The sequence below is a fragment of the Carassius carassius genome, chromosome 15, assembly GCF_963082965.1.
Source record: "Carassius carassius chromosome 15, fCarCar2.1, whole genome shotgun sequence".
NCBI classification, from domain to species: Eukaryota; Metazoa; Chordata; class Actinopteri; order Cypriniformes; family Cyprinidae; genus Carassius; species Carassius carassius.
Genome location: NC_081769.1, coordinates 31,237,422 through 31,260,754, shown reverse-complemented (window position 1 = coordinate 31,260,754; position 23,333 = coordinate 31,237,422). Strand labels below are relative to the sequence as shown.

Genomic DNA, 23,333 nt, shown 5'->3' with positions numbered 1-23,333 from the left:
ATATAAAAAACAGTTATGGATCGTCCAGGAAATTACACACAATATTAAGATTCAAGGTTATGAACACTTTTGAATGGTGTCATTTTTATGGGGTCATTTCATTCAGTTATTATTTTGTCTTGTGGAGTATATGTACATCTGTAAAATATAGTATAAACATCAGTTATGTGAAATAGCTTATTCAAGACAGTACTAAATAAAATAAAAAAATAACATGCAATTTTCATGATCCCTCTTATTTTGTTTCTGTTATTAACATTTTGTACATTCTGCAAAGGGTATGTAAAGCTCAACTGTAATGCTAAATAAGACAAAAAAAATTTTCAATGAAGAAATGCTAATAATGCGTGATTACTGTAAAACAGCAAAGATGAAAAACAAGCAACATCCTACTGAAAACATAAACATTTATCAAGTCTGCTTGTTGACAACAATAAGAGCGCCACCCAGTTTTCTCTTCTCATGTAAATGGATCTTAATTTAAGAATGTTTCGATATTTGTACTGAAAAACAAGATGAAAATATTGGATAAGAAATCATTTTTGCAGTGTATTCCATTATTAAATGGGTTAGTTCACCCAAAAGGCACGTTTCTATCATTGTTGATAGTTTCAAACCTGTATGCTATTTCCAAATCTTCACACAGCTGTTTTTTTATACGACAGCGCGTAGTGAACCATATTAAAGTTAAAATATACACCATACAGTATGTGCTATCAAAGTAGTTTTAATGACTGTGTGCTACAGTATATTCCCACTTCTATAGTTTTCTAAAATCAAACTTTTTGATGGCTTTTTTTGTCACCCCCTTTGTGTGCAATGATTTGCAATGACACGCTGACAGAATTTTCAATTGTTGTTGAACTAATCCTTCGGGAGGAGTAAATTGCGTAGAAAGTCAATAGATCACTGCTTGCACTGTGTTTTGATCCTATACTTGTCTTCTCGCAGTTTCAGCATTGAGCCAAACTATGACTTCTTGTACATCTACGACGGACCTCACAGCAATGGTCAGCTGATTGGCACATTTCAAGACAGCAAGCTGCCAGAAAAGGTAGAAAGCAGCTCCAACATCATGCACATTGCCTTCCGCAGCGACGGATCCGTGAGCTACACAGGTTTCCATCTGGAATACAAAGGTAATTGCTCTTTTGTTTCGGCCTGGTTGTTAAAGAGGCTGTTCTCAAACTGGATTTGTGTCCTTTTGAAGATGCACTTACTGATTTTTATCAATCGAGGGCCAGTAAATGATTATAGAGTGTTCATTTTTTGGTCGAATGGTTCCTTTAAAATTGTCATGATATACGGTTTCAAGATGCTTAAGCGCAAACTGGAAAGTTTAAAAGGTTGACACTGACTCACCGCTTGGCATTTTCATCCCTTCAGATCTTTTCATCTTCTACAGCTTTATCATACGCCATATGTCTTGTGTTCCTCTCCCGTATAGCTAAACTGCGTGAGGCCTGTTTTGACCCGGGCAGCGTGATGAATGGCTCTCGGTTGGGAGGAGACTATAAGCTGGGCTCCACTGTGACCTTCCACTGTGATCCAGGCTACCAGCTCCAGGGTTATTCCAGTCTCACCTGTGTCATGGGCGGCACCAACAGACCCGAGTGGAACAGAGCGCTGCCCAGCTGCCAAGGTACGCTCACGTTCCCATCTGTATTGTGCTTAGAACATCCCCTTACGACCCAAATACTGTCCCTGCGTGACGCTCTATTTTTGGAACTGTGTGGAATACAACGTCTATTGGCGCGTTTTATCCTACAGTAGGTTTGCTTTTGAATGAAAGTCAGAAATGCAGTTTTTCTTTTCACCCAGAACAACACAAGGGTGTTTACATGTACTCCAAAACACTGATACATTTTTAAAAGAATCATTTGAAAAATACGCTTTGCTTAACCTAATTAAGCTAATAAAGACATTAAGCTAATAAAAGAACACCATTTAAGCCATTTTTGTGACCTTACACATCGGCTGATTAGGCATAATCTACGAACTCTTAATGGGTGTCAACAAAACCCTGATAATAACTATCAAAGATCACCTCATTTACGTGCAAATCAATAATCCCGCAGACATAAGAAGGTGAAGTTTTTCTTTATGGTGTAGGAAGGAGCTTGATTTTATTTAGTTATTTATTTGATAAGTTGCTTCAGAGGCAGAGCAAGTCAAAACGTTTTGCTAGTTAGGTTATGGATAAAAACTATTTAATGTGGAATAATGTGCAGTGCACTGATGAATCATTCTTCGTAAGGTCAGGGATGTATATTAAAGGGTTAGTTCACCGAAAAATGAAAATTATGTCATTAATAACTCGAAATGTCGTTCCAAACCCGTGAGACCTCCGTTCATCTTCGAAACACAGTTTAAGATATTTTAGATTTAGTCCGAGAGCTCTCAGTCCCTCCATTGAAACTGTGTGCACGGTCTACTGTCCATGTCCAGAAAGGTAAGAAAAACATAATCAAAGTAGTCCATGTGACATCAGAGGATCAGTTAGAATTTTTTGAAGCATCGAAAATTTTGGTCCAAAAATAGCAAAAACTACGACTTTATTCAGCATTGTCTTCTCTTCCGGGTCTGTTGTGAGAGAGTTCAAAACACAACAGTGTAGTGATATCCGGTTTGCGAACGAATCATTCGATGTAACCGGATCTTCTTGAACCAGTTCACCAAATCGAACTGAATCATTTAAAACGGTTCACGTCTCCAATAAGCATTAATCCACAAATGACTTAAGCTGTTGACTTTTTTAATGTGGCTGACACTCCCTCTGAGTTAAAACAAACCAATATCCCGGAGTAATTAATTTACTCAAACAGTACACTGACTGAACTGCTGTGAAGAGAGAACTGAAGATGAACACTGAGCCGAGCCAGATAACGAACAATAGGCCGACTCGTTCTCGAGTGGACCAAATTTTATTTTTGGACCAAAATCTATTTTTAATGCTTCAAAAATTCTAACTGCATTTTTTTATTTAAAATGCAAGACGACCATTGAATTAACTTACTAAAAGTATTTGCATGTAGAACAGGATTGCGGTAACATGCTTAAATTTCAAGGTAAAATGCATTGATTGGTTGTCGCACGTAAAATTACATTGTTGAGTGTGTAATATTTCCTTGTGCATTAACATATTATAGAAAAATTCAAGACAGGACTTGATTTAATACATTGAATATTGATTTGATCCCATGGTATTGCTATTAACTATAAAGCAAATATAAATGTTTTCAGTATTTGAAATAAAAGATAAATATCAAAAGAAATAACAAAAACAACAAAAAATAAAACTACAAAATTAAATTAAAAATTGAATTGATTGAATTGTGAAAAAAAGGGCATTATATACTACAGTCAAGTGATTGGATGAGCAGAAGGGTCAAAAATCTAGGAATCTAGGTTATCCAGATTTAGATTATATGAATTTTTTCAGATGAAATCTTACTGTTGAAGATGACTGCATGACATTGCATGCTATCGAGTTATAAGTGGTGTAAGGTCTTTCTGATGAAGTTGGCTGCCCAAGAGACGATTGCTATAGGCTTAAGTCCCGTTCAAGCAAGAACGATAACTATAGAGCTAACTGTAACGATTACTAGCGTCTACACCAGTGGACAATATCGTCCGTTTATTCTAAGTGCACACTCGTCTGCTAGATTCAATTCTTGAATTTGTAACAGCAGGATTGATTCTGATTGGAAATTGTCAATGTTTTTATTGTTCATCAGCTGGAAAAAAATCGTTTTGAAAGTGATTCCAGTGATATTGTTTCTCTGTGCCTTTATCGAAATAGTTGTGGAGTGGCAATTCTTTAATTTTGAGAACGATTTTTAGTACTATATCTTTATCATTATCATTATAGTTATTGTTCTTGGTGTGAACTGGCCTTTAAGATAGTTGAGAAGTCTGGTAGAGATAACCATGAATCAGTCAAAATCCTGTATTTGTTCTCTGTGCAAACAGAAATGTAGTTCTTTGTTTCCATGTATTTAATAGAGGACACAAGAGGATGGTATGGAAATGGCACAAAGTTTTCACATGTTTGTGCATGAGGCGTCTGACACAGCCTTGAATTGATACCGCACAGATATGGACTGAAGGCTGGTCTATTGATTTCTGAGTTTTTTCTGCATGCATGGCTGGCCTTGCTAACCCTCTTTGGATGAGTTTGTGTTGGAAATGCATCATATGGAATGAGCCGCCAGACCGCTGGAACAAAAGCAATGGTTTTTGGTTACAATGCAGTGGGTAACAACTCACAATGATTCAGTAATGGCTCATTGTTCTGCGCTATTTTCCAAATGATCTTCACAGAGCTGCTGATATAAAGCATCGCTCCCCACATCTCCTAAGAGACAGTTGAAATGTTATGGAAAGACTGTATATTCAGCATATTTTGTGATGTTTTTAGCTACAATATGCCTGGGAGAGTTGGACTGAAGACGAAAGTAAAGTTTTATTTTAGCAAGAGCTGTGTTACTAACTAGTTGCTGACTTTAGAAAGTTTAATCAATATTAACTCTGTTTGCTGTTTTATTACATGCTCCTAGTCTGATAATCACAGTTTTTCTTTGTAAATGCTGAATAAAACTCCATTACTCTATTCTGGTATATACACGTATAGAAATCCTTTTAACAATCTTATTTTCTACAAAAAAAAAAAAAAACATTTATTGTTATTATCATCATCATTATTATTAATGTTGAAAAGAGCTGAGAATATTTTTCTGGGTTTTCAGGGGGAATAAATTGAAAGAAAAGCATTGTTTTTACATTTGTTACAGTTATCTATTTGTTACATTTATATTATTTACATCAAGCTTTTGAAGGGTATAGTGTTGTATATTGTTATTGAAACTTCATAATGTTTCACTTGATTATACATTTAGTCAGGAATTATAGTTTGGAAAAAGTCTAACTAGTAAAACGTTTACACGTTATGTGAAAACTAGTACAAGTATATAAATAAATAAAAAGAGACTTACTCATGTTTATGATCTCTGCTGAATAAAGTGCTTCATTCTTTTTTTCTGAGGAAATCCATTTCTCAAATCCTCAACCACATCACATCTTTTTGGGGTGAATTATGTGTTATTCATCTCATCGCGAAGCAAACAGTAAAATAAAAAAAACTTGAACAGTCTCGCTGCTTTTTCTTCTGTTATGGGCGTATTCAAGCCGCGCGCTTCAGTTTGAATCTGAATAGCGCGTTCGGCGCGGGGGCGTGGTCACATTAGATATAATGAAGGGAGACATGAAAAACAGACATCGCGTTGTTTTCATATGGATTACTTTATCACAGAATATCTGTTTTCGGCGGCACTTGTTTAGTTTAAAAATAGACATGTCAAGCTTTCTATAGATATCTCTCTCATGTATTTTCGTTGAGTATTCACGGAGTTACAGTTCATTTAAATGACGTGTTTGTAAAAGAAGATCAGCGCAGACAAAGGCTGCAGACAGCACACCTTGTTTGTTATCTTTATTTTATAAGTGCACAAAGTTTTGTTGTCATTATGTCTGTATCCAAAAAAAGTAGACCCTTTACAGATTCGATTGATGTATTGCTCTTATCTGTACGATTAAAACTGAAAGTGTAATATAAGTTCTTTTCGGGGTTATCAGGAGAAAATGACTCAAAACGCGTATCCGCGTTAATCGACTTGAGAGGATTAAGATTTTGGTAACGCTTTAGTATAAGGACCAGTTCTCACTATTAACAAGTTTCTTATTTGGCATGTCTGTTATTAACATAATGGCTGTTCATTAGTGCTTATAAAGCATGACCATATCCTAACCAGTACCTTCTGTAAATCTAAACCTACTGTAAATCTAAAACTACCTTTATAACTATAAATAAGCAGCAAATTAGCAGTTTGAGGCAAAAGTCATAGTTATTGGGTTGCTAATAGCAAAAAATTTAACCTTTAAAATAAAGTGTGACCAAGGTTTTTTTTATTGTTTTGAAAGTTATATGGAAAAAAAAAACTGTAAAACAGTATTATTTATTATTTAAAAACAATTTAACAATTTAAAAGAAATGTTTAATATATTAACCCATTTTAAAATATAATTTATTTCTATGACTGCAAAGTGATCATCAATATTAAAAAAAAATATAAAAAATTGTGTGTTTGTCTGTGTAAACCATAATAAACTACCATTCAGAAGTTTGGAGCAAGTGAACGTATTATTACAATCTTTTTTTATATAACTAAATTAATACTTTCATGCAAGGATGTATTGTTGATCAAAAGTGACTAGTAAAAAAATAAAACATTTGAAATATTACAAATATATGCCGTTATTTTGAACTTTTATTCATAAAAGAATCCTGAAAAATCATCTTAAAGACATTCAAATAGAAAGCAGTTTATTTAGAAGGTAACATTATTTCATAATATTACTGTTTTTATTGTAATTTTGGATTAAATAAATGCAGCCGTTGTGAGCATAAGATACTTTTTTTTTTCATGGAATATCCTATTACACATTCACATTTGTCAGATTACAGAAGTAGCCTTCAGTTAGTTGTGTCACTAAACACTAGTTACACATTTTTCAGTTTTTATGTCTCAAGTGCTAGTCTCCTGCCAATTACTCTGCTCTTTGTGTTGTCATGGAGGATGAGACAGTGGCCTCAACACTCCTCATTCCTGCCAGTCTCTTCATAGGTGTTGTTTCAGGCTTGTGCTCTTCCGCCTGGAAAGCAGTTGATTAATAATGGATGCGTTTGTGCTGGGGTCTGCTGTATGGACTGTGCTGCCACATGTGCGCACAAACCCACAAGGGCTTGATGGGGCATCTGACGGCTCTCTTTTACACTTCCTCCAGCTGTGAGACCAGCTCACAGTGTGAAGAGATGCTGGATTATGCGCTTCATCTTACTTGTGCCTCTGGAGACGGCGGGGACACGGTGTACATGTGCAGAGTGTGAATTATGGGGGAGTTTGATAGGATTGATCCTTCACATTTGAAGTCAGAATGAAGTATACTCATGATCTGGCTTCGTGTAGCTGTGCGATTTATTAGATCTTTAAAAATATAGTCGCAGTGATTTGACAACATTGTTAAAGTGATTTTTATTTGGCCATCAAGTGTCCAGAAGTGAGACTGATCACCAGACTAGTTTTACTATCTGTTTCTCTCGTGTGAGTTAGGACAGAAAACTCAAATAAAAACATGCCTTGGTAATTTGAAAACTATTTGTACTGTGTTTTGTTTCTTGCATGAGATTGGCTAATCGGTTCTTATAAATATTGAGAGCTACAGTTTATTCAAAAGACTGAAATTATCAAGTTTCAGTTCAAGTTAGATTAGATATCATCATATATTCAGTCTGTGTATATTTCTGCAAAATCTAATTAATGAAATTAGAACACAATTGCATTGTTTCCCTCCCTTTTACTGTAGTGCTTTGAATAAGCTATTACACATAACAGATGTTATGCATACAAATGACCCCATTCAAAAGTTTTTGTACACTTGTTTCTTAATGTGTGTATTTACCTGGATGATCAGTTTCTGTGTTTTGTGGTACAAAAGTTATTTGTTCTGTGCATGTTTTCACATTGAGGACAGTTGAAGAACTAATGTATAAGAGCAGGGGGTGAACATTTTTGGAACTGAATGATCAGGGTAAATAGTATTTGTTTTGTCTTCTGGGAAAAATGTCAATAATATCTGAAGGACAGTAAGGAATGAAATAAGATGTTAAGGAAAAATTTACACATCATCATCCTTCTGATAAGTTTCCACCCCCAGATTTTTAATGCGGCCAATCGTGTTGCTGCCTTAAGCATCAGTGAACGTTTGAAGCTTTTGTAGTAGTTGTGTATGAATCCCTCAAGTGTCATTTGTGTGAAAAGATGGATCTCAATTATATAAGAACTTTTGGAAAAAGAAATCAGCACCCTTTGAAAGTCATTGTATGAGTTGTACACTGCATGTGTTTACTTCTTTCTTTGAGATGCTTTCTACATTTATAGATTTGTGAAACTCCAGAGCTGGGAGATGTTTAAATTGACATGAAACATTGTAAACACTTTTCTTGTCATCTGCAGAGATGAACAATTATAACATGAGTCACAAATTATGATGTCCTTCGACTCAGGATTGAATGATTTCAGTGCTCTGATGTATTGACTCTGTCATCGCCTCTTGTTTGCTAATCCTTTGAAATTAATATTTCACCACAGAATATTGTGGGATCAGCAATAATAAACCCACATTGAGACTTTGAATTTCACATCAAAAAATGCAAACAGGGCAGCAGTTTTCTCACTTGTGTAAGTCAAAGGCTATAAATGTCACTCTAAAGAAAGATTTATATATTGCATACTTGTATGACTGGATGAAAGCTTCTGCCTCCTCCATTAGATCCTAATCACTTTTTATTCGCCTTTTGCCGCAATTATTTTTGCCCATTTCTCTTGTATTATGCTAAATTGTTTCACTTATTGTTAATGGAATAATTCAAAAAGCCCTCTAATCGATGATTGCATAAAGACTGTATCTTAAGACCCTATAGGTTGTATTTTAGAGTATGAGATTGAAAAGTATTATTGTCAGGCTTATAATTCTGTTCTAGCTGGTTGATGAATGACTGAGCGCTGTTAACAATGCTTGCTATAACTCTAGCACTCCTTGCACAGATGTCATATTGTGCCACATTATATGGATTTACACCTTGCTGTGTGTTGCCTTTGTTAAACATGGTTCATGTACAGAGTTTCTCCTCAAATGAACCTCCAGTTAAAGTTGGACTCTTTTTTTCACTTTCCACAAAGCAAAGTTTGACTTTATTTTATTTATATACTTGTTATTTTGGACAAATTTGTTTAAAGAAAAAAAAATAGACTTGCATGAGATGGAGTCTCCTGTCAGTGCTTTAAAGTGGGTCTTATCTGTTAAAAATGTTATTTATATGAAATATTATTGAAAATGTTATTTATATGAAAATGTTCTTAAATGAAGTGTCAGAAGAAAGTATGTATTTCTATTATTAGCATGAACATTCTTTACAAGGTGGTATGACACTAAATTATGTTTATTTCAAGAACTTTTATAAAGGTTTAAATTTTGATATATTATTGAGATATAATGTAATAACAAATAGGACACTTGATCATCAGAATGTTATAAAGAAACATTGTATCTAAAATTGTGGCACAGTATGTGTATGAGAAAAATAATTAAATCAGTAAATAATTGTTGGAAACACATTTAAACAATTGCATCACATAAGTGTTATTTTAGTATTATTAGTATTAACACAGTATAGTATTAGCGTTATTTTAGTATAATATATAGTATTGGTATTCATATACTATTATAGTATTTTATTATTATTAATTTTTATTTTAAGTTTAGTTTTAGTAATTTTGTGCAACGTATTTTTATATTTCTGTTTAGCTTTTATTTTTCTTTACAGTAATTTTACCTACGTCTACAACAATTTAAGTATTTAATCTATTTAATTTAATTACACACGCATGCACAAATATACATACATGCATGCATACATGTTTTTGCATTATTCAAAAGAGTCTGGCTTGTTTGAATTTTAAAACACACTGAAACAAGATAAAAAGACTGATCCACATGCTAACTGGTCTGTAAAACAAGCAAGAAATGATTTAGTCTGCCATTAACATTGTGTTTGGGTGTGTTTTGGATATATGCATGCATTCACACTGAATTTAACCTTTGTTTGTTTCTTCCAGCTCCATGTGGAAGCCGGTCGACGGGTTCAGAGGGCACAATTTTGTCCCCAAACTACCCTCGCAACTACACCGCGGGCCAGTCCTGTGTGTATGAGATCTCAGTGCCAGGGGAGTTTGGTAAGAAATATACTTTCAACCTGACCGCAAATGAATATAAGTGAACGTCAAGGCTTATTAGCAGACCTTATGCTGCTATTAAACAGAACATACACATGCCGCTGTGTAAAGAACCCTTTTAGTGAGGAAAAAAGGGATATTGAGGGGAAAAAAGTGATTCTTTTCATTTCTGAGAATCACTGTTCCTGTACTTTAATAGGCACAGTAGCCACAAATTAAATGTTCATTTGTGTATGCTTCTGCAACAATGCTAGAAATCCTTTAGTCTAAATGGGTTTCTAAAATCAAAATGCAGGGACTTTTTGCAGACTGCCTCTTGAGTCGTTTTGTTGAACATCCGGGGCGACAGTGCAGCCCAGCAGGATCAGAACTTCTGAAATGGTTTGGACTTTAGGTCCCTAGGGTAATTGAGATCATGTTTGGAGCTTAAATCCTCACATCCGAGCCTTATTTATCAGAGCCTCATATTTTATGCATGTATGCACTGTATTTATTTAGTTTATGCTCGTAACAAGCGACGTTGACTGTGCACAGCAAGATACCAAACCATCCAGGCCTTACATGAACTTTAGAAACGTCAGCTCTTAAGACTACGGAGCTTTAACTACTATTGTTTTTGTTGTTCATAGTGTTCTGTAGCTGTGGGCCACAACAAATGACACTTTATTGTACTTTGACTAGCCTGTGAAAGGTTCAGGGCTGAAATGAAACTTTGAGGCACAATTGATCAGGATCTTCAAGTGCAACTTTTTTGTGACTCTTGTGTTAGACAGCCAGCGTTTCCATTGTGATGTATGAGACTGTCTACTGTGGAGTCCACAAGTCTGACCGCTTTAAAAATGAGATGTTTTTGTGTTAACCTCAAAATAAACACAATGAAACGTTAAAAACTCTGAGCCTGTTTTCAGCTTAGAGTTAAAAAAGGGTATCTGGCATACAGCTCAGATTTATATATATACATATATTCCCTAAATTGATGAATTTGACAACACTAACACTGTTATTCCTGCACTATATTTAAGCCTTAAATGTAACTAGTGAAATTAATCTTTTGGACAGATGGTCATTTGTTTTTTTTCTAGCTTCAGCAGAGGCAAAATTTTCTCAAAGTCATGTAAAAATGAATTTTTTTTTTCCGATAATATTCTGTATATGAGCAAAATCACACGAGTGGCTGTGATATGTCACAGCATGCTGATATACAGCAGTGTGAGTGTGATATTGTGTTTATACAACAGTTTGATGGCACAAGTGTGTAACTCGATTTGACAGTTTAACAGCTGAGCCCAAGCCTCCAATACTAATTTAAAAATGTCAAAACTAGTAGAAAAGCTCTAGTAGAACAACATGGTAAATCATACTAAAAACATGCTAATCATGCTGAATAACATCAACAACATGCTGATCGTGTTAAAAACATGCAACATGCTAGAAGAATGTTAGCAACATGCTAACAACATAATCATGTTTAAAACATCATAGCAGCATACTAATAATGCTAGAAATGTGATAACAAAATGTCAACATTCTAATCATGCTTGAGGCTAGTTAAGGTTAATCATATTAGAAATATGCTAGCAACATGTTAATTGTGCTAGAAACATGCTTGCAACATGATAACAACATACTAGAAACATGATTAGCAGCATGCTAGCAAATAAACTAATCATTTTAGAAACATGTTAGCAACATGCTGTTCATTCTTAAAACACACTTGCTAGGGTCCTAATACATACATTAGATGGGTGTTAATAACATGTTGCCAGCATGATTTAGCATTGCTAGATTGATTTAACATGGATTTATATATTTTGGCTTTGTTTTCCTGTTCCATACTTGCTGAAGGTAATGATCGAAAAGTAGTTTGACCAATAACATTCAGGCATTGTACATAATCGACCAATTGTGGCATGCAAGAAGGTGGGATCTATGGAGAATGGTCAAAGTGATTCTAGTTTTTGATCATTGCCTTCAGCAAGTATGTAAACCTGGACATTTTGGGCAATATAATCCTGGCCAGGATGTGTCGGAGAAAAAGTGGACGTTTGGTCACCCAATGTTAGCAATATGTTAAATCATGTTAGCAATTTGCTAAATCATGCTAGCCACATCTTATGAACACCTATCTAATCCTGACTGTCTAAACTCGATGTTTCAGACTAGGCTTTCTCAAGCCAACTTCAAAGTTTGTCCGCACACTTTACTCATCTAGTTTATTATAATTTACTTCACAATCATATATTATTTTATTATTTTAAAAAAATGAAAGCGTTTTTGCTAGTTGCATCTAATTTTATGTTCTTTTTTAATGAGATGACTGTTGCATTTAAGTCTGTTTTTGACTTTTGGTTTGTTTGGTCTGTAGCTGAGTTAGATGACGCCTGTCACACTGTAATATTTGGTTCTGAACTGCGTTACAATTTCATCATCAGTGTACGTACCGCTGGGAATTCTAGCGGCAGCTGTTTTCCAGAGTAGCAAGGGACTGTGAGAAGAAGCTGACAGTTTTTTTGTTGGTATTTTTTTTTTGCAAAACTTTTAGATGCACTCACAAATAAAAAAAATATCTCTGTCAGTTTGCCACCAATGCATTGCAAGCTGCAATGAGAAATGTATAATTTTATAAATGCCTTGATTATGAAAGTGTTCTGATTAAATGTAACTGTCTGTAGGAAGAGAGACACAGAATAAAGAACACCAACCACTGAAGGTCTTCCTAAAATATCATATCAAACAGGACTTGAAGTCCTCAACTCTTCAAAAAAAAACTCTCATCTCAGAGTTTTAGGCAATTTCATCCTCCGATTTAAAGTAGAATATGATCAGTGACTTTCACTCTGTTGTATTTTAAGACAGGACAGAAAGGACAGTACCTTTTATTTATATATAGTTTTTTTTCAATATTTAAGGCAGTTAATTACAATATATTGTTTGAACAAGCAGCAATTTGTCTTTCCACACTGATTGTACAAATGCAGTCACAGCCAATCAGAATATATTTGATGAACATATTTGAAATGGGCGGTACTTGTCGGTGCATTGTCAAAGAAAGAATGAATGACAAAATTTTGTCCTGACACTTGTGCTTCACTTTAATAATGTTGCACCTGATTTGAACATGGTTTAATATACTGTATTGTACTTTTTAAAAATTTGGGGTCTTTTTTTTTAAGGGGTCATATGATGCGATTTCAAATTGTCATTTCTCTTTGGAGTGTTACAAGCTCTTGGTGAATAAAGAAGATCTGTGAAGTTGCAAAGACTGAAGTCTTAAATCCAAAGATATTCTTTGTAAAAGTTGAGACTCGTCCACGCCCCCCTGAAATGGCTCGTTCTAACACGCCCCCATATATCTACATCAATATGTGGAAAGATTTGCATAACGCCTCCCAGTTGTTCACCCAAAGAAAGAAGGCGTATCTTTTATTCTCGTTGTAGTATTGCTGTTTGCCGCCGCCGCCATGTCATACAGACACTGTGTGTTTCACTGCAAAAGCGAAACTACTTTGTTTGGCCTTCCAAAAGAGGATGACAGCTACAGACCAAACAAACCAAAAGTAATGGCTGCTGAAAATTCAGCTTTGCGTAATAAAAAAAAATTATATTATATTATAGTGCTGTCAAATGGTTAATCGCGATTAATCACATCCAAAATAGTTTTTGTTTAGATGATATATGTGCGTGCACTATGCATATCTGTTATGTATATATAAACACAAACACATGCATGTATATATTTAAGGAAACCTTATGTTATATATTAAATATAATTTTATAGATTTATTATATCAATATATAAATGTATACTGTATACATTTAAATATTTTCAAAATATATACTGTATATATATCTAAAATAAATAGTACACACACACATATATACAAAAACATTTATTTTGGATACGATTAATCGCGATTGACGGCACTAGTACATTCATTTCCTTCTTTGCTAAATTTAAAGTAAAAATAATTTTTAAACGTTTAGTTTCTTAATAGTAGTTGTCTAGTTAATTGTGAATGACTCTTTGATCATCTTATTCCAAAGCCAATAAACAAATAAGTGATAAAATCTTTCCCGCTTTTCACAATTTAATCACATTTTGTTAATCTTCCTCGTGAACTATTCTTGGAAATGTGTTATGGAATTAAAACGTTATGGAAGTAATTTTATTACTTTAATACCTGAAAGGAAAACTCATCACCAAAATGTCCATTAATGTTTTTTTTGTAAATAATTGCAAAAAAGGCAAGTAAAACATTGTATTAAATGTGAAGTTTAGAAGTAGAGAGACTGAAAAGACTGAAAAAGAGTCCTATAATCTTTATTTATTTTGGAAAATATTTTTTGTGGCGCAAATTGCAACTGCCAATTATTGTAAGATGTGTGAAATTTCAGTCACATGTTCTAAGCAACTAACCAATCACAACTGACTGATTCAGCTGACCAATCAAGCAGTCTGGGCTATTTGGAAAGTTCTGATTGATAGGCCTATGACTAGTCAGTTCCAAAAAGAATCATAAAAACTGTGCTTATTGAAGGAATACAAGCTGATAAAATCCAAGACTGAATCATAATATGAGATTTACAAGGGATTTCTTTTTTGTAAAAAAATTAATTTAAAAAATCGCATTATGTTGGAGAACAATAAGATGATGGTGCATTAACTTAGGGATATTTTTGCCTCTGATCAGAACTGTCGGAACAATGTATTTCTCGTTTAAGCTCGTCAATTATACACAACCTTTTGAACGGAATAATTAGGCTGTTCTCTGTTTCTTTATTTAATTATTCTGTCACAAAATAATAAATCCAGACACTTTTTAAATAGCATCTGTCTTTTGAGAGCAAAACTGAATTTTTCACAGCTGCCAAACGAGTGCCGTAGGCATGAATAGTACTTATTAGACTCCAGCGTGCATGTTTATAGAAAGTTGTCGACCAACCGTACATTGTGCATCTGGGCAGTACGGCACTAAAATCTGTTCTCATTGTACCGGAGTCCCTAAGCATTTCCAGCATATGAGAAATCTTGGCAGCGTCGTGAGAGCTACTACATTAGATTCATGTAAACCGCAGCAGACAGCTTCATGTTTCATACAGTGCCCTGGTCTTTTTATGCCAATCTCAGTGTCTTCGATGTATAGTTGCATTGCTCACTTTAATCCCAACTTGCTCCCTGTCAACAGTCCAAACTCACACCTCTTAAACTGGTGGCAGATGTTCCAAAAGCATGATCGCAAAAATATGGCCCCGAGGACATGTGGATCGCCCCCTGTGTTGCTTCAAACAGTGGCGAACGACTGCAGCCGCCCACGTGTGTAGCTGTGGATTCAACAAAGACCCTGTACGCTCGATAGGCCATGTTTTTTTTAAAAACATAATAAAGGCTTGATTTTCAGCTCAGCACAAGAGTTAATTAGACAGGAACTAAAACAGAGTGAAAGAGGTTATGCAGCAATGTAGATTGAGATAAATGTTTCTCTCTCTCTCTTTCTTTAAGTCATGCAAATGTATTCTAACAGACCCCAAAAATGTAATTGTGAACTTTTAAATGAGCATAATATGAGCACTTTAAACTGATGTGAGCCAGCAGTCATGATGAGGGCCGAGGACCATCTAAAGCATTAACTCTCGAGTTGTTCATTGTCGCTAGAAAGCAAGTCTGCGGGGTTTGTGAATATTGCCTGCGGCTAGCCTGGTGGGTTTGTTGCAGGGAACACATTGAGAAGAATCGTACTCCAGAGAGATGAGTCACAGAGTTTTACAACATTGCCAGCACAAATGTTTGTCGTTGTTGTTGTTACTGTCTGTAGCGCCGCCTTGAATAATTGACAGGGAGTTAGTTTCAAAGCGGTGGGGGTTTATATCTATGTTTTCTGCGAGCGTTTGAAGTTCTGTAGTGTGCTAGCATTGAGGCATTGCACCGGGCCTCCCCGTAGATGGGGCTACAAGTTGAGCTCCAGGCCTTTTCCTTTCTTCCCTTCATTGTCGCGTGGAGGTCTAGTTAGCCTCTAATCCACCTGCTGACTCTCTGTTGTTGAAGGAGCTTATGGTATTGACCTTATTTTTGACATTTTTAATGTTTGTACTCTCACTGTACAGGGAATAATGTGGATAATGTGATGGGCAATTTTGCAGTAGTTTAACCTTGAATGTATGTGTTAATCACAGACTTGCAGTAGACTTCATTCCTACTGCTGTAAATAGAGTGTGGTCGGGTCCCTGGAAGTACAATACCATTTATATTGTGGCTTTTAGATAGTATTTAAACCTCTCAAGACAGATCTACCATAAACCATGAGGTAGTTGGGTGATGATTCTGCAGCCATAAACCATAAGCTATCATGTTTACAGTACTGCAAAAAAATATAATAATAATAATAATAATTGTTGAATCTTAAGTGAATAACCAGAACGGGAACAAAAATGGGAATTTTTGTTTAGTTTTAAAGTTGTTTGTTTGTTTATTTAGCTAGCTATAGCTAGTTAGGTAGTTATTTTTAGTAATGTCATGTAATAACTAGCTATCATTTAAATTAACAGTGTTAAAGTTTTCAGGTGAATGTTTTTTTTTTTTGCTGCAATTAGTACTCTAACAAATATTATTATTGTTGTTATGTTTATTATTTTTGTGATCTGATCTTGTGATTAGGGGTGCTCCGATCACGATCAGCCGATCGTTATGCGCATCTCGTCAGTAAAGCCGGTTCTCTAATCAGCGGTTAATTCCATCAGGTGCGTGATTTCACATAGAGCAGCTGTTACTACACAGAGCCGTTGTTAACTGAGAAGATGCGCAAATCCACGTTCATTTTCAGCGTTTATTGGCGCATCTTCTCAGTTAACAACGGCTCTGTGTAGTAACAGCTGCTCTATGTGAAATCACGCACCTGATGGAATTAACCGCTGATTAGAGAACCGGCTTTACTGACGAGATGCGCATTAACGATCGGCCGATCGTGATCGGAGCACCCCTACTTGTGATCTCAATTATTTTACAATTTTTGTTTTTGTTTTACTTCTATGTGTGTGTGTGTGGTTTTCACTCTGTAATTAGTACTTTAACTACTATTATTTACTACGTTTTTTGTTTTACTATTTATTATTTCCACTCTATTATCTACTATTATTTTACCGTCTATAGTTGAAAAAAATTCTGTTTTTCTGCCAAAGTTAATGTACTAACTAGCTATCATTATTAGAGTTTAATTGTAATAACGATAATAATTATATATATTATAATTATATGTAGTATTTGGCTAAAGTTAATGCTTTAACTACCTATAATTATTATTAGTTTATAATAGTAATATCAATAATTACATGAGATAGATAGATAGATAGATAGATAGATAGATAGATAGATAGATAGATAGATAGATAGATAGATAGATAGATAGATAGATAGATATCATGAGTAGTTCATTCATTCAGAATTTATTCAAGAAGTAAGTGTGCATCCTTGCACTGTGGTTTTCTGATTTGCAAATAGTTTTTGCTTCAAATCGTGTACAAATCCATCAGATTCAGCTCAGAGCTGTTTGGTTCATTTTCCAGCTGCGCTTTCTGAAATGCTATGGAAAGAAATGGGTGGTTAATATAACATCTGAAACCGAGGCAGCTGAAAAAGTAGCTTCTTTTGTTAGTCCTTCATCTTAGACAGCAGATTTTGCCTGAAAAGAAACCTCGCTGAGAGCCAGCACTGATTTATTTGTTCACTGGCCTAACACACAATCACCTAGCACTATAAAAGCCTGGAGGCGCAGTTAGATTGGTAAGGACAAGAACAGCCATTCACCATTACCCTTCTAGATCCCAATGGTGACCTCAGCTGTAAAGATGTCTCCTAGATTTGGTTTAATGGTCTTCGCTTTCCTTGTCGAGAAAGAAAGAGGTTGCCTAGCCAATGACAGTGCCATTTCCTTTACTTAATAAACCATTAAAAGTTGACGAGGCCCTGAGATGTTTGGGTCTTTGTGTTAATGTCGAGCTCAGATCATTTTTATTGGTCCTGCATTGCGATGAATTTCCCAGTCCTCAGGAGACGGTAACGTCCAACCAGACGGGATGTGTGACCTCCGTACGGAGCATGTGGAGAATAATGCTACTTCTTTGACATTGTGTGAAGATCAAACACCACATGGCTCTTGTATAACAAACAACAGAAGAGCCAATTAGTCAGCAGCCTTTGTGTCTGTCAGAATTAATCGTGCAGTGAATGCATGATATTGATTTGTTGACTAATATCCTGTACCTGTATTATAATAAGATTGGATAAGCTTGCCAAACCACATGCCCGAAAGGGACTTTGGCATCTCATTTGCTGAAATATTAATTCCAGGAGTCGTGCGCTCCCACTGAGCTTGGGCTTGTTATTGACTGCTGATAATAGAGGGGGCTACAGAAGGAGCTGATATATGAGGTGTAATTAGTAAAACCACAATGCATCAAGTAGTTTGTCTGTCCACAGTGAACATGTGTGACGTGTGACAGCTCATCACATGATGATTAATGTTAAACATTTAATTATAAAAAGCTGGATTTTGGACCAGTAAGATACTGTTAAAATGTTGATGTGTCTACTAAATAGTACTAACAGTTTTCATTTGTAAGCTGTGTTGTTTATCATTGTAATTTATAATTACGCGTCTATAATATGTAAACTGTTTTTCGGTCTGAATGCATGCATGCATGTATTAATCAAAAAATAAGATTACAATAACACGTAACTACTAACTTATCATAGTGCAAAGAATAAAAAAAGACTATCAATAATTAAATACATTTTTTTATTTGGTTAATTGTTATGATTTTAAAATAACTAATTGTAATTCGATGTTTAATTGTTGAACTGCAGATATGCCTCCATATACCTGATAGCCATATGAATACATATTGGAGATGAGCATACATTTAAATATTTACAAATATAAGGAAAATGGTTGTGTAAAAATATTTAAGCAAATTTTAAATGCCGGAGGTTGGATGTTTATACAATAGCTAATATGTGCCTCATGAATATTAATTAGTTCATGGCAGGGCACTCCAGGAAGTTCATGTTGCAATGTTGAACATTACCATTTTAATATACATGAGACAAAGCTATGTGAATATGTCATTTATCAAAACATTCTGAGTGAACGTGTGATAAAAATAAATAAATAATAATAATAAAAAATAAAATTGGTGGAAAATCCCAGACTTGCTTTGGAGTAGAGACCTTATGCCATGGCAACAAGGATATTTTCCTAACACACTGGATTTTTTTTTTATTAGACCTTTTTCTTTTTCTTTCTTTTTCTATAGACTATAGAGTTTATTCATGAGATGCAAAGCTGAATTTTCTTGATTTCATGATCCTTTAGAAATTACTTGCTGATTTGCTTCCAAGAAACATTTCTTATTATTATCGATGATGAAAATATATTTAAATGGCAAACAGTGATTTCAAATTGTAATAAGAATGTTTTTTTAAGAAGCAAAATATAGTTAAGGATATAATATTATTATTACCTAAATAATATAATTTTTACTTGGAAAAACTTTGAAGCAAATTGTTTTGTAATAAAACTGAAGTATTACATTTTGTGATATATTTTTTTTCTTTTTTCTTTACAAATTATATATATATATATAATTTTTTTTTTTTTATGTATTTTGAATTTTGCACTTCTTTTGGGGTTGTCAGTAAAATAATCAGCTGCCAGAGCTCTTTCCCGTTATTTTACAGTTGAGTGTTTCTTTGCATTACCTACTCAGGTTAACATCAATTATTGCTGAAATTGTCCCTAATATGTGCTGCTGCTTTCAAACAAAACAAATGTGCAACTACCGTACCTCGTCCAATTACAGGAAATATATTTCTTTTAAATGTCTGAAAGTAAAAAAGAGTAAGCAAATTTGACTGTGAATTATTCATAGGAAATGACAAACATATGGTGCTGTTTTTCTCACCTTGTGCTCTGGTATCCTATAGTGTTTTATCATCTGTCTAATGTACAGAGATTGCCTGAAGGCAGACTCTGTTGCGAGGCCCTCGGGTGAACCAGATTCACTTACTCTCTTTAGAGTTTGAGTATCGACTACTCTGCTGGTTTATAGCTTTATTTATACTTGCAATATTAATTTATTGCATTTCACTGCAGAAGTTTGAATGTCTTGTTAGGGCTTTTGTGCTGTGACTCCGGTGGAGTTGGTTACTGCTAAATTCAATAAGTGATGATTGTGTTGGGAGCACTGCTATAAGGGGGGACAGAAATATGAGCTATATTGTTGAAGGTGTCATATACTGGAAGTTTTATTAGCTCTAGGACTCCTTGTTTCACCCGAGGTCCCTTTGAAAGCCATACTGTAAGAGACAACGCCATTTCTGTTATACCTTCAACCCATATACAAGCACCATCACAAATGAGATGTCGAATATATCAGTTGTATTTCTGAATGAATGAATAGCATATAAATTAATAGTAATAAAATGTATATTCATTTATCGGGAAGAATAAAAATAAATGCATCATTAATTAATTAAATGCTTATCTATAATTTTTTTAATTATTTTATAATACTAAATAATGAGTAAATAAATCACGCTTTACCACAGTATTACACTTCTTCTTCTAACATTCTATCTTTAGTTAGTTTGTCAGTATAACTGATTTTTAAAAGTATTTTATAAGTAAGAATAACATTTTCTTTAATTTATTATTTTTATTTTAAAATAATAGAACTACTATTTCTGTGAATAAATAATTACAAAAACAAATAGGCAGTGTTCACCGTATGAATTTAAACAAGTTTCATCAAATTCTTTCATTAATAAAATGCTCTATCCATTTTTATCTATTACTGCATGTCAGCAGCTAAAGATTAATTTGCAGATTTTTAACCAGTGTTGTACTGTTACAGTGTCAGTAATATAAATAAATGAACAATTGTATTATTCTTCTTTAACCTGCACCACAATATCCTGTTTATTTTGCCAGCAGAACCTTTGTTTGCTGTAGTTTTATAAAAACTACAGATCCATACTTCTGCATATTTGCATCCTCACTCACAAATATTCTGATGAAGCCCAGTGCATTGTGGGTGTTGAAGTTTCCTTCCTTTTTTGCCACAGCTGTTTTTCTCTATTCATGTAGCACTGATTTTAAAAAAAAATAAAAGAAAGAAATTGTGTTACCACTGCATTAATAGCCAAATTTTATTAAACCCTCATCTTGCCAGCGGTGACTTACCACTAACTCATTTTGTCTACATGTATTATAAAATAAATAAGCTCTTGTTTGATTTCAAGATGACTTGATTTCATTCTATGAAAGAGCGCCATCTCAGCAAAAAATAAAAAATGAATAAAAAAAACGTCCCTTTGGGAAGTGATGCCTGCTGGTAAAAAATGTGTAGAGATGCTACACTGACCTGCATGGATATAAATACACAGTAATCAGGTCTTATATACTAAAGCAACATTTTTCAAATGTTTTTTTAAGAAAACTAAAGAAATGTTTTTTCCTCTGTTTCTCACTCCAGTTCTCTTCGGCCAGTTTATGTTCTTCCAGACGACCCCTAGTGATGTGCTGGAGATCTTTGACGGGCCCTCGACGGAGTCTGCGCTCCTCACCTCTGTGCACGGCTCTCACTCAGGTAAAAGGCTTTGTTTACCGTCACCGTGTGAGACCAACTAACGATGAGATGACATTAAACTACACAAAGGACTGCCGCAGTCAGATCTCATTCCCAAAACTGTTCCGCTGCACTGAATGTCGATTTGTCGTTAATGTGCTTCTGACATGCAGCTGGGATCCAGAAATCTGAGACCAAATTGACAATCTGGGACTCTGTCGCCATTTAAATCTGAAAACGAACTGTTAGGATTTTGATCTGAAATAAAGAAATGATTTTAGATAAATGTAATATAAAAATATTAGTAATCTAGTGAATTCTAAATGTAAAAAAATATATAATTAATTTATCAAATATAATATAATATAATTGTATTGTTTTTTAATATATTTGATATACAAAAAGTTAAATATCACGTACTTAACATTAAATTGAAATAGACTCTAATTTAGTCACTCTAGTTTAGAAAAATGCTGTATTGCATTATATTGTGTGTGTGTATGTATGTGTGTGTGTGTATATACATACACATTCATATACTGTACATACAGAAATATTACATATACATAAGAAACTCATTGCATTACTTACAGTATATGGAAATTAATGCATTACATTACTTTTGTGTTACATTTGATATAAAAAAAAGCACACACAAATGTGATGTTTAACTAAAGTAACTTTTTTGGACAGTAACTCAAATATTTTCTTTCGAATTTTAAAGTAATGTGTTACTTGAAAAAAGTCATCTGATTGTGTAACATGATTAGTAGTAATCATGTTACTCCTAATGTTGAATTAAATTCTGTTCAGCGTTGACCTTAAATTATGCTGATACTGTATATAATGTGTACTAAAACGTGTATTAAAATATAAAAGGATGCAACACACCTTTGGACCGCTCTTGTTGGTGTACTGAAGACGCATGATTTCCTTCATCCTTGTGGATGTGGCAGCACTCAGCAGATGTATTGATGGTCTCATTTATGCTGTTGTTGTTGCTGCAGACAGATAACAGAACTGTTTTTCTTTTCCTCACCTCCTCAAATTTCTCATTTGATAGGAGAGCCATTGCCGCTGAGCTCTGCCAATGAAATCACCATCAGGTTCAAATCCGAGGGACCGAACACAGCTAAAGGTTTTCATTTCGTGTATCAAGGTTTGTACTTCTCTGTTAATCTCTTGTAAACTTAAGGTTACTTGTGCTATTTTTGCTGTATGCAATATGTACACTGTGCACAGCATGTTTTCTGTATGTAGTAAATAACTCTGTAGGTGTAAAAGATGTTACAGACTTTTAAATAATTGTTTTTCCTTCTTGCGTTTCTGCAGCTGTTCCGAGGACCAGTGCTTCCCAGTGCAACTCTGTGCCCGAGCCTCGCTACGGGAAGCGCATTGGGAATGACTTTGGAATGGGCACGGTGGTGCTTTTTGAGTGTAACCCAGGTTACACTCTTCATGGTGCCAGTGCCATCAGGTGTGAGGCAGTGCCCAACACACTGGCCCAATGGAACGGCACTGTGCCAACATGTGTCGGTATGTACACCCCCACACATCTGTGTGTTCAATACTGCCCCCTGCTGCTGGGGAATTTGAGTGCCTTACTAAAGTATTACTTAAAATTGTAAATGTTGATTAATTTTCATTTAAATATTTATGTCTATATTAATCTATTGTAATTACTACATTAAAGAGATTTATCCAGATTAATCAAAGTATTTATTCACATTATTAATAGTAGTAGCTTAATATAATGCAGTATATTTTAATGAAATTAATTCAAATGTAGTTTAGATTTTAAAATATTTTTTAAATAATAAATTAAATCAGATTAATCAAAGGTGATATACTTAAATGTTTGTA

At 34.5% G+C, this 23,333-nt stretch overlaps 1 protein-coding gene across 2 annotated transcripts in view; it reads left to right on the top strand.

Annotated features, from left to right (window-relative positions):
• Nucleotides 1-23,333, top strand: part of LOC132158888 (CUB and sushi domain-containing protein 3-like) — a 254,569-nt gene that overhangs the window by 128,580 nt on the left and 102,656 nt on the right. For both annotated transcript variants that reach the window (XM_059568503.1, XM_059568502.1), the window contains exons 29-34: nucleotides 952-1,139; nucleotides 1,448-1,642; nucleotides 9,735-9,851; nucleotides 21,378-21,491; nucleotides 22,534-22,629; nucleotides 22,803-23,006. In XM_059568503.1, the coding sequence (XP_059424486.1) occupies nucleotides 952-1,139; nucleotides 1,448-1,642; nucleotides 9,735-9,851; nucleotides 21,378-21,491; nucleotides 22,534-22,629; nucleotides 22,803-23,006 (914 nt within the window). The remainder of the gene's footprint in view (nucleotides 1-951; nucleotides 1,140-1,447; nucleotides 1,643-9,734; nucleotides 9,852-21,377; nucleotides 21,492-22,533; nucleotides 22,630-22,802; nucleotides 23,007-23,333) is intronic.